The sequence below is a fragment of the Nicotiana attenuata genome, unplaced genomic scaffold (genome assembly GCF_001879085.1).
Source record: "Nicotiana attenuata strain UT unplaced genomic scaffold, NIATTr2, whole genome shotgun sequence".
Lineage (NCBI taxonomy): Eukaryota > Viridiplantae > Streptophyta > Magnoliopsida > Solanales > Solanaceae > Nicotiana > Nicotiana attenuata.
The window spans coordinates 180,288-190,296 of NW_017672174.1; the positions used below are offsets into that span (position 1 = coordinate 180,288).

At 36.7% G+C, this 10,009-nt stretch overlaps 1 protein-coding gene across 2 annotated transcripts; it reads left to right on the top strand.

Annotated features, from left to right (window-relative positions):
- The first annotated feature begins 216 nt into the window (after nt 1–216).
- On the top strand, nt 217–9,608 carry LOC109212161 (heterogeneous nuclear ribonucleoprotein 1-like). Of its 2 annotated transcripts, XM_019375781.1 has the most exons (5): nt 217–571; nt 963–1,188; nt 1,659–2,847; nt 8,992–9,037; nt 9,136–9,608. In XM_019375781.1, the coding sequence occupies exons 2-4, from the start codon at nt 967–969 to the stop codon at nt 9,003–9,005; spliced, it is 1,425 nt and encodes a 474-aa protein (XP_019231326.1). In that variant the 5' UTR covers nt 217–571; nt 963–966; the 3' UTR covers nt 9,006–9,037; nt 9,136–9,608. The 2 variants fall into 2 exon arrangements, with proteins under 2 accessions (XP_019231326.1, XP_019231325.1); XM_019375780.1 differs by having other exon boundaries at nt 8,992–9,592.
- Nucleotides 9,609–10,009: the final 401 nt, after the last annotated feature.

Here is a 10,009-nt window from a genome sequence, read left to right on the forward strand (position 1 = left end):
AATAGAGTGCAATCGAACTGAATCAATCAGCACCATTGATCAAAGCATTATCTTGTGATTCTTTGGATTTGAAACAAGTTGCATAAAATCAATGGTTGATTTTATCTTATAAGATGAGATGTGGTGGGGGCCAAACATAGGCGTGCATGCACACAACACAAACATTAGCAATCTGAACTATTGCTAAGGATTTTTCCAGCAAGTATATAAAGTATATATTTCACAAAGCAATCTCTTCCAAATTTATCAGATCAAATCACACCAAAATTTTCTTTTGTTTTCCTTTCTTCTTTACTACCACATATTCTTCTTACCAAAAAAATTAAAAAGATAAAAATTTATAAAAAAAAAAATTAAAGGCTAGAAACAATCTTTTTTCTTAGCTGAACATAATATTCAAAATTGTTACTACTACATATATTGATTGGAAAGATTGGAAAGAGAAGAGAAAAGAGTGGGGGACACAAAGTTGGAGGGGCAAAAAAAATTATAGAACAACGCCCTACTTTCCCCCTTCTCATCTCTTAGATCTTACTGTTTTCTCATCTGGGTCGTCTGATTCTTGATTTGGGTATTCATTTTTTCTCCTCAATTATATTTTTACTATTATATTGCTGTTGTTTTGATTAAATGAAACCAACCATTTTCATTGTTGGGTTGTTGTGTTTTGATTCTAAATTTTGATTGATCGTCTAAAGATCCGATTTTTATTTATTGAATCTGATAATGTCCGATTGGTTTAAGGTTCTTATAGTACTTTATTCATTGTAAAGGTGTGAGCTTTATTAGTTTTATCAATCTGCATTTCATCTAATCAAATGGGAATTGAAAAAGTGAATCTTGATATGTGTATTAATATGAGAAAATGGAAGTTTTTTATAGCTTTAATTGGAATATTGTAGTATGATGATTGTGTAATTTGGAGATGAGTTTTTCAGGAATTTGATTTCTGGTTTTGTTAGGACAATGCAATCTGATCTTGGCAAGTTATTCATTGGTGGAATTTCATGGGACACGAATGAAGAGCGTCTCAAGGAGTATTTTAGTACTTATGGGGAGGTTTTAGAGGCTGTAATTATGAAGGATAGGACTACTGGTCGTGCCCGTGGTTTTGGTTTTATTGTCTTTGCTGATCCTGCTGTTGCTGATCGGGTTATCAAGGAGAAACACAACATTGATGGCAGGATGGTAAATTCTTCTAGTTTGCAAATTTGGTTTTACTGCTAGTTCTTTTCCATTTATTCGACAAGGAGCATAATGTTGTTGTTTGAACCTTCTGATAAGAATATACTTTTGTATGACGCCTAAAATCAAGGGAAATATGTCATTGCAACGGAGATTTAGGCATTTAGCATTGTATATCTAAGCCTTCTTGGTACCCATGGCATTTAGCATTGTATGACACCTAAAATCAAGGGAAATCTACATTGCAACGGAGATGTAGGAGTTTAGCATTGTATATCTTAGCCTTCTTGGAATCCATGTCGTTTTACCTTGCACTAAAGCTGGCACATTGTACCCATTTTATTGCATATCACATCTGCAATCAACTTTGCTACCCTCTACTTTGATTTGAACTTAGACTTGAATAGCAGTTAAAGCTAACAGTCTAATTACTTCTTTCTACTCAAATTTCTCACGGTCCACTTATTTTTCAGGTTGAAGCGAAGAAAGCTGTTCCAAGGGATGACCAGAGCACAATAAGTAGAAGCAGTACTAGCATTCAGGGTTCTCCTGGTCCAGGACGTACAAGAAAAATCTTTGTTGGAGGTTTAGCATCCACTGTAACTGAGAGTGACTTCAAGACCTACTTTGAGCAATTCGGAACAATCACAGATGTAGTGGTTATGTACGACCATAACACTCAGAGACCAAGAGGCTTTGGGTTCATAACTTATGATTCGGAGGATGCAGTGGATAAAGTATTGCTTAAGACCTTCCATGAGCTGAATGGTAAAATGGTTGAGGTCAAGCGTGCTGTCCCCAAAGAGTTATCGCCAGGTCCAAGACTTGGTGGCTACAATAACTTTCCATTAAGTAGGATCAATAACTTCCTTAATGGTTACACACAAGGATACTCTCCGAATACAGTTGGAGGATATGGAGTCAGAATGGATGGTAGATTTAGCCCCATTGCTGCTGGAGGTAGGAGTGGTTTTGCTCAATTTGGTTCTGGTTATGGAATGGGTCTTAACTTTGAACCAGGGTTAAGCCCAGGATATGGGGGAAATGCAAACTTCAACAGCAGCTTGAGCTACGGGCGAGGAATGAGCCCTTATTACGTTAATAGTTCGAATAGATTTGGTGGTCCTATTGGTTTTGATGGAGGAAATGGAGGAAGTAGTTCATTCTTCAGCTCAGCAACTCGGAATTTGTGGGGAAATGGCGGACTGGGGTATGGAACTAATTCCACCAGCTCTAGCAACTTTGCGGTATCTGGCAGTGGGAACATGGGGGCTGGAAATTTTAGCAACACTGGAGTTTGGGGCTCATCTTCAATTTCCTCCCAAGGTGGAGGAAATGTTTCTAACCAAAGTGGTAATCTTGGTTATGGGGGTGATGATACTTTATATGGTTTGGCTGGAGGCTATGGAAGAAATGTTACAACAAGCGGGGCTCCTGCATCATCGTATCCTGCATCTAATGGTAGCTATGATGGGGCTCTTGCTGATCTTTACAGTGGTGGTTTGGGATATAGTGATTCCGCTTGGCGCTCTGCAAATTCTGAGCGAGATGGATCTGCTTCAATTGGTTATGGACTCGGCACTGCACCCTCAGACATGCCACCTAAAAGTTCAGCTAGTTATGTTGGCAGTTATGGTGTTGGTAAAAGACAGACAAACAGAGGTAAGCTTCTCAATAACCTTTTGTAGCTAGCAGTTGCTTCACCTTGCTCAATACTCCTTTAATTTTCTGATGATCATCGATCCAGATATTGATGGTAGGTTTTGTTAAATTGATTTTGTTGATACAATGATTTGCCATTAGGAGCAGGTGATTAATGTTTCCCCCCTCTTGACTTGCTATCTTGGTCTTTTACATTTTTCTGATCTACTTGAGTTTGTTATCAAGTTTTTCTTTTTGAAACTAACTGGGGAAGTCATTATAGGGGTTCTCTCTGTAGAGAAGCATCTTTGATACTTGCACATCGGTGTGATATCTAGCTATTTTACCTCTGCACCAAGTTCTTTATCTAGAGCATGCTTTTGTTCTTCAGATTTTTGTTTACTCATTTTGAAACCTGCATATGAAGTAGAAATAACATTGCGAGTCAATTTACATAATCCTATTTACCTGAAGGAAAGTGAGTCTTATTTCGCTTTCAAGTTATGGTCAATTAAAGCAAGAAAGGAACTCTGAGAATTAGTTGGACAATTGGTAGAAGGAAGCGTAAAAGGAGCTACAAGTTGACCATTTCTGGTTTATTTTAGCTTTGGTTCGGTTGCTTATTTCTTTGTCTTAAAATTGTATCCAGGTATTACTAAAAGCATTTGCTTCACTGATTAAAGTGACAAAGTAATATAACGCGAGTGATGTGACTTTGAAGGAGCTTACCATTTGAACTTTAGGCGCAAAACAATCTTGATTGAGAAACAATTGCTTCTTTTAACCTGGCTTTAAAAGATGAAAAAAAGAGAGAAATGTAGAACAAAGAATATGCCTCTATCCTCGTGGGTGCACAAAAAGAAACTAAAAACACTAGGCTATTCCTCAGCTCTTGACATTGTTTGGCCCCTTCGAAGACTTCTCTATTCCTTTATTTCCAAATCGCGTATATAAGGTCTAGAGGGGCAACATCCCATTCCTTGGGCCTTCTCTTCCTTTTCTTGAAAGCCAACTATACAATGCTCCCTTCACTGTGCTTGACATCACCCGTTGTACTCCGAACCAATTCAAGACCTTCTACCACAAAGTCGTTTCCACATGACAATGCAAGAAGAGGTGATTTACATCTTCTTCCGATCATCACATAAAACACCACCTAACATGTGTAATCCTCCTGTTTCTCTGGTTATCGTCTATCAAGATGGCTTCCCTAGTTGCTAACCAATTAGAAAAACACTTTGTTTAGACGTCTTGGGTATCTATACTGACAAATGCGATAAAGCTAATTCCTCCATCACCACAGTTTCTGGTAGTAAGCTTTAATTGATAAACATCTCATCTCACCTTGTTCCCCATCTCATAAGTGTGAGATACTATCTGCTTGTGAAGTAGTTCCGCTAGACTTTGGATGCACCCATTTCCCAATCTTGTAAGTTCCGTCTAAATGTTAGATCCTATAGAACTACTAGTTCTTGTAATTAGTGTAAGGTTTGTAGCATTGACACATTGTGGTGAAATGAATAAGTTTGGCAATCTTGTCTGGAAGCTATTTTTGAGTTCTGTTGCCACAAATATTTTTTTGCAGTTCTTCGCATTATGGTTCTCGGACATAGGTTAATTTATTTTTTCGAAAAGAAAATCCACTTTTGTCGAATGTAGGTGGAAGTACTATAAATTGTGATGTTTTTCATGTCAAAATGACAAAAGAATACATTTAAAAGTAATAGTCAAAGATTACTTTCTTAGCTCCACAGAAGCGAAATTGGCCACCATTTTCTCCTAAGGGAGTAGTGTGCTTGCGCATTTAAATCCGATGGATTCTAACCCAAAGTTATGACCTTCATAAGGGTGAAGGTTAAATCTCTAGTGTGGGAGATGTTTCTTAAAAGGCTTTCTGAGGCCCATTGGTGATTGGGCCAAAGCCAGTAATAACACTTTTATGTTCAGGTAGATTGAGCATAATCACTGATCGAGCACCCACCTTTTCAAGTTGTGGTCCGCTCAGAATTTTAGAAGCAGTTCTTCCTTAATGAAAATCTAGTTCGCAATTTCAAATGCCCATGAACTTAATTTATGCCAGAGACCTCTACTAGTGATTTAACTTATGCTCTATTACAGACCTCTTTGTCTTCGCTTTAAGTTATGATCTTATGATGTCAATATGTTTTATATGATTTTTGTTACATAATCTTTTGATCCTGGAAGTTGCAAATATTGGCATATTTTATCATGCTTTAGCTTTTGAATTCTTCAAATTCAAATTCTAGCTTACTGCTAGTATGGCAAATGTTAGTTTGCTGTGTTTGAAGATAACTGATTGATGTTGCATCGTACAGACCTTAACCCCAATAGGGAAGAAAAGAATAGAGGAAAAAGCTGCCAAATCAATCGTATATACTCAAATTACTGACACATACTATTTCCTATTTTTTTTTTTTTTGATGACCGAGAAATCCGTCTGGGGCCGATCCTTTGGACCAACCGCAGCCTTCGAAATTCGGTGGATAATGGGCCCGCCCCTCTACCCTTCTCCACTTAAATACCAGGCTTTGCTTTGCATGGTGTGGGGGCTTGAACGTGTGACTATTTCCTAATTTATTGAGCTAAAACTAGTAACTGTACTAAAATTTGTGATGCTATGTGGTGAAGGGATATTCGTGGATAGAGCTTGTGATGCATTACCATTTGTAATTGCAAAAGATTTTAGGTTGACAAATAAACCTTCATTTGTCTCGCTCAACATCACAGTCTTTCTAGTTTACCTCCATCTTTGTCCTCTTTGTTGTGATCATTTTTTCTATAGGTTGATGAACAATTAGTTTTTATGAAGCCTAATTGCTTAGTGAAAGCTAGAAGCAATTTTCCGAACTGTCGTGATCATCTTTTTTTGAAGCTAGAAGCATTTAGTTGATTTAATTTATATAGCGTAAATATTTTTTTACACTATCAGTATAATTTAACATGTTATAGCGGGTTAGTTGCCATCTGTACCTGGTTCCAGTTAATGCTTATCATAGAGATTTACATGTTACCTTATAAGTGACCTAATTATGTAAATGTTTATAGAACTTAAAGTCTAGCGTTGTTAAAGGCTTACTTAAAGCACGGGTAAGCCCTGAAGCTCGGTGAATCCCAGTGTGTGCACTTTGCCTCGCATAAGTGGCGCTCTAGTGTAGGCGTCAAGGTGCTAAGATGTGTGTACCTTCCACGATGAGTTATGTCTTTAAGGAAACCACAATATATACATAGCTAAATTATAGTTTTATCATTTTTTGCCCAAATAATTATTGTTTGTGTTACAGTTACATTTTCTTGCATTAACATTTTCATTTTTATTTTTTATTTGTTTGTATTTTTTTCGCTAAAGCCCACGCTTTAACTACGCTTTACACTTAAAGCTCTAACATAGATTGGCGCTTTATTGAGCTCTTCGCTTTTGACTATTCTGACTTAAACTCTTATTTAATATCTTTTGTCTCCTAAACTTGTCAAAATGAAAAATCCAATAGATTTCTTCTCTTCCTCACAGTAGTTAGTTCCCTCATGTGGTGTTGTATGATACTTCAAAGGTGGTGTTTTTGTTTCTTGACCAATAATACTACTCCCTCTGTCCCGATTTATGTGAAGCACATACCTTTTTACTCGAACAATACCTTTTTATATTAAGAAACAATTTAACTTTAAACTTCTTATTTTACCCTTAATTAGATGATTTATAGCCACACAAATATCTATGGCTTGTTTTAGACCACAAGTTTCAAAAGTCTGTCTTTCTTTCTTATATTTTTTGCCAAGTCAAACAACATCACATCGAATGGGACTACTAATTTGTGGACATCTTCATGAATTAATAATGACTTGTGAATATATGGATATGAGAACAACTTGAAAGAATATTTGTTGTGCCTTCCCTACCAAGTTTTTTTTTACTACAGAGGCAATGATTTTATTAGTTTAAAAAGTATATAGTCCCTCCTGTAGTGATGTTAGGATTTTGTCAACATGACTGCTTCATATATATTCCTGAGGTTGTCCCACCTAACTAAACACTTGACTTCTCTCTTTCCACGTAACCCACAAAACATTGGCAGTACAGTGATCCATATCTTCTTTTACATTCTGAAGATGTTTATAATAACCTTTATTTTTTATTGATTTCTTCTATAACTGAGAAATCCATTATTTCTAGCTTTGAATGGGCTCCTTACTCTACACTTCTCCACTTAAATACCAGGGGTTGGTGCACTGGTCAATATTTAAGCTCCTAACTAAACACTTGACTTCTCTCTTTCAACGTAACCCACAAAACATTGGCAGTACAGTGATCCATATCTTCTTTTACATTCTGAAGATGTTTAGAATAACCTTTATTTTTTTATTGATTTCTTCTATAACTGAGAAATCCATTATTTCTAGCTTTGTATGGGCTCCTTACTCTACACTTCTCCACTTAAATACCAGGTCTTGGTGCACTGGTCAATATTTAAGCTCGTGACATGTGCCTACTCCTCATCCTGCTCTATAATACCTTCGCTGTAAAATAACCTTTATTAGTGTGAGATGATAGGCGATGCAAAAGTAGATGATCAGGTGTTTCACTTAGATTTCAAATAGCAGTCCTCCATCAATCCAATCACCTTTTTGAGAAATACGTTGTCAGAGCTCCTTTCACTCAGGTAGCATTTGCTGCAAAGTGTGATCTCTCTTCTTTGCAAATTCTTCTTTCAAAAGGCATCATGAGCAACCACCAATATGAAACAAGCAAGCAACCTTAGTTGGGGCTATAGTTTATTCTGTTCAGTATTTGGAGAGGTACTTGGGAACTTCTAACCTGACTTGACTGAAAGAATTCTATCCTTTTGCTCGACCATCCCAGTGTGCTGTCTATTTCCCAGTCTAAACAGTCTCCTAAACAGAGTTCCCAGCCATTAGCAGTTAGGCAATGAGCTACAGCTGTCTCTGTACATGTTTGCGCCAAACATGAATATATCAGGCAATTGCTGTTTAAGAGGAGTATGTCTGAACCATGAGTCATGCAAAAAGGATATTCTTTTTACGTTTCCTACCCTGAAGCGAGTCTTTTCAGAGAATTTATATCCTCATAGATTTCTAAGAAACTTCTATACCAACCCTATAATAGCCATTACCAGTCATCAAGCAAAATGATTCTGAGAGCCAAGCTTTGCTTGAGTAAGCATCTCTTCTTCTCTGCTGGCACCTAAGGATACATATATCTTTTTCCAGTTTGAAAGATTTTTCCCTCTTTCTATTATACTTTCCGTCCTTTTTAAATTCATGGCTTGCACCAAGGCATTCCCACATAAGTGTTTGGGGGGGTGGGGGGGACCCTAACCTGAAGCCTGATATGGCTACCATCTCTAGCAGCTCCAATCTGTATTGACCGGGCAAGGTTAGACAATTAGACTGTAATATGGCCTTCAGAGCCATAAGAAACAAGAATATGTAGAGCCCTTGGCCACTCAATTGCATTGTGTCCCCTGAAATAGACGATCAAGATTTGTTTATACTTCCCTAAAGTAAAATTGGAATGGTGTATGGCTGATTGACTTGCTGGGAGAAGATATTTACTCCACTACTGCTTTTTGTTTGTTGCACACTCATCTAACTAGAAAAAACTAATACTTGCGTCATGTTTTCTTTTCTCAAACTATACCATGTTCGAGAGCAAGACATTAAATATGCTGTCTGGAAGCAATAATGCTTCATGATACATGGCTGCTAGAGCATTGGATATTCTGTATTTGCGAACTACCAAACCTTTATTTAAAGATCTAGGGAAGTTTTAGTACACAACAATTTTGAAGGAACAAAATAAATTTAAGGACCAACTAGGGTTGTGGTAGAGTGGTAAATACTCCTTCATCCTTAACCAGAGATCTTGGGTTCGAGCCCTGAATATGAAGTCGCCTTTGTTAGAGAGCACTTTACCCCCTAGTGTGGGACTTCCCTGCGTAAATCTGGATTCGGTTATTGCTTTTCTGCTTGGTGCCTAATACTTGTCTGATCTAAAAGGTTTCGTTAGTTCCCTCTTCCCGCTTGTTGCATATATATCACCCCTCTTCTTTCTTGTTTATACTTTCACTATTTGTTGCTTATGATATCAAATCATGCTATTCTTAATCCGCTGATTTTGTATTAATGCAGGGATTGGTGGCTAGGAGAATATTGCCAAACAAAGGTGTTACATTAGGTGAAAAATTTGGTGTAGAATCTGAATCAATGAATTTTGCGTACTTCTATAATTATATGAAGTTAAGAGAGGTTAAAGAATTGGATATCCTTTTGTAGGGCTAACTGGAGTGCCTGTTTGAAGGTCTAGAGATAGAAGTTTACAAGATTTTTTGCTAAAGGTTTTTGTTTTTTGTTTTGAGTTTATGTCTTTAGGAATTCCCTTTCTTTTTCCCTTGAGTGAGGTGTAAAATCAGATTGCGGCGTATAGTCAGAAATGTATCATGCATCTCTGGTGAGGCAGCGATACATACACAACAAAAATAGACAGAAAGTTTTGCGTAAAATGTTTAGATTTAATGTTTTTTTTTTTTTTCTGCAGTAATGTTGCTGCAAAGTTGCAGATTCTTGTCTGGTAATTTGTTTTGCTTTGTAGTTTTCCCTTAAATGGGATTTTTCCTTTATCATTTGAATGTAAGGGAGGTTGTTGATTTAGTGTGATACATTTTAGGGATACCCATCTAGGGTCCCCCTAATGAATAAATTACTATATACTTTGATGCTCATTTACTTATTATCATTTGAATTCAGAATCTTGCACATATTGATGTACAGTATATATCATTCTGCTACAAATGAACCAAAAAATGCAACTTCTTTCTTTGAATCAAATAAGTCTAAGAAATTTAGAGAATGCCAAATTAATGTGTATTACTACTTTAGAAGTTTTTTAATTTCATGTGATATTTTCATTCCCTTTTTCACACTTTCGAAACATAATAATAACATTAAGGGTGTGTTTGGTACGAAGGAAAATGAGTGATTTTATTACTTATTTTTTCTTGTTTGGTTGGTGAGTGAAAAACTTTTTTATTTTCTAGTGTTTGGTGAGAGAGTATAAAATATTTTTTTGAAAATAATTTTTTATGCTACTCTCCTCAACCCACCTTCCCAAAAAACCCTATATTTTTTCCTGTACTCCTCCACCCCCCCC

What these genes read in the sequence shown, in the direction of transcription:
- LOC109212161 (XM_019375781.1), top strand. Translation starts at nt 967, where the DNA reads ATGCAATCTGATCTTGGCAAGTTATTCATTGGTGGAATTTCATGGGAC. An exon ending in ACAACATTGATGGCAGGATG is followed by an intron (nt 1,189 to 1,658) that starts GTAAATTCTTCT and finishes CTTATTTTTCAG; the next exon opens with GTTGAAGCGAAGAAAGCTGT.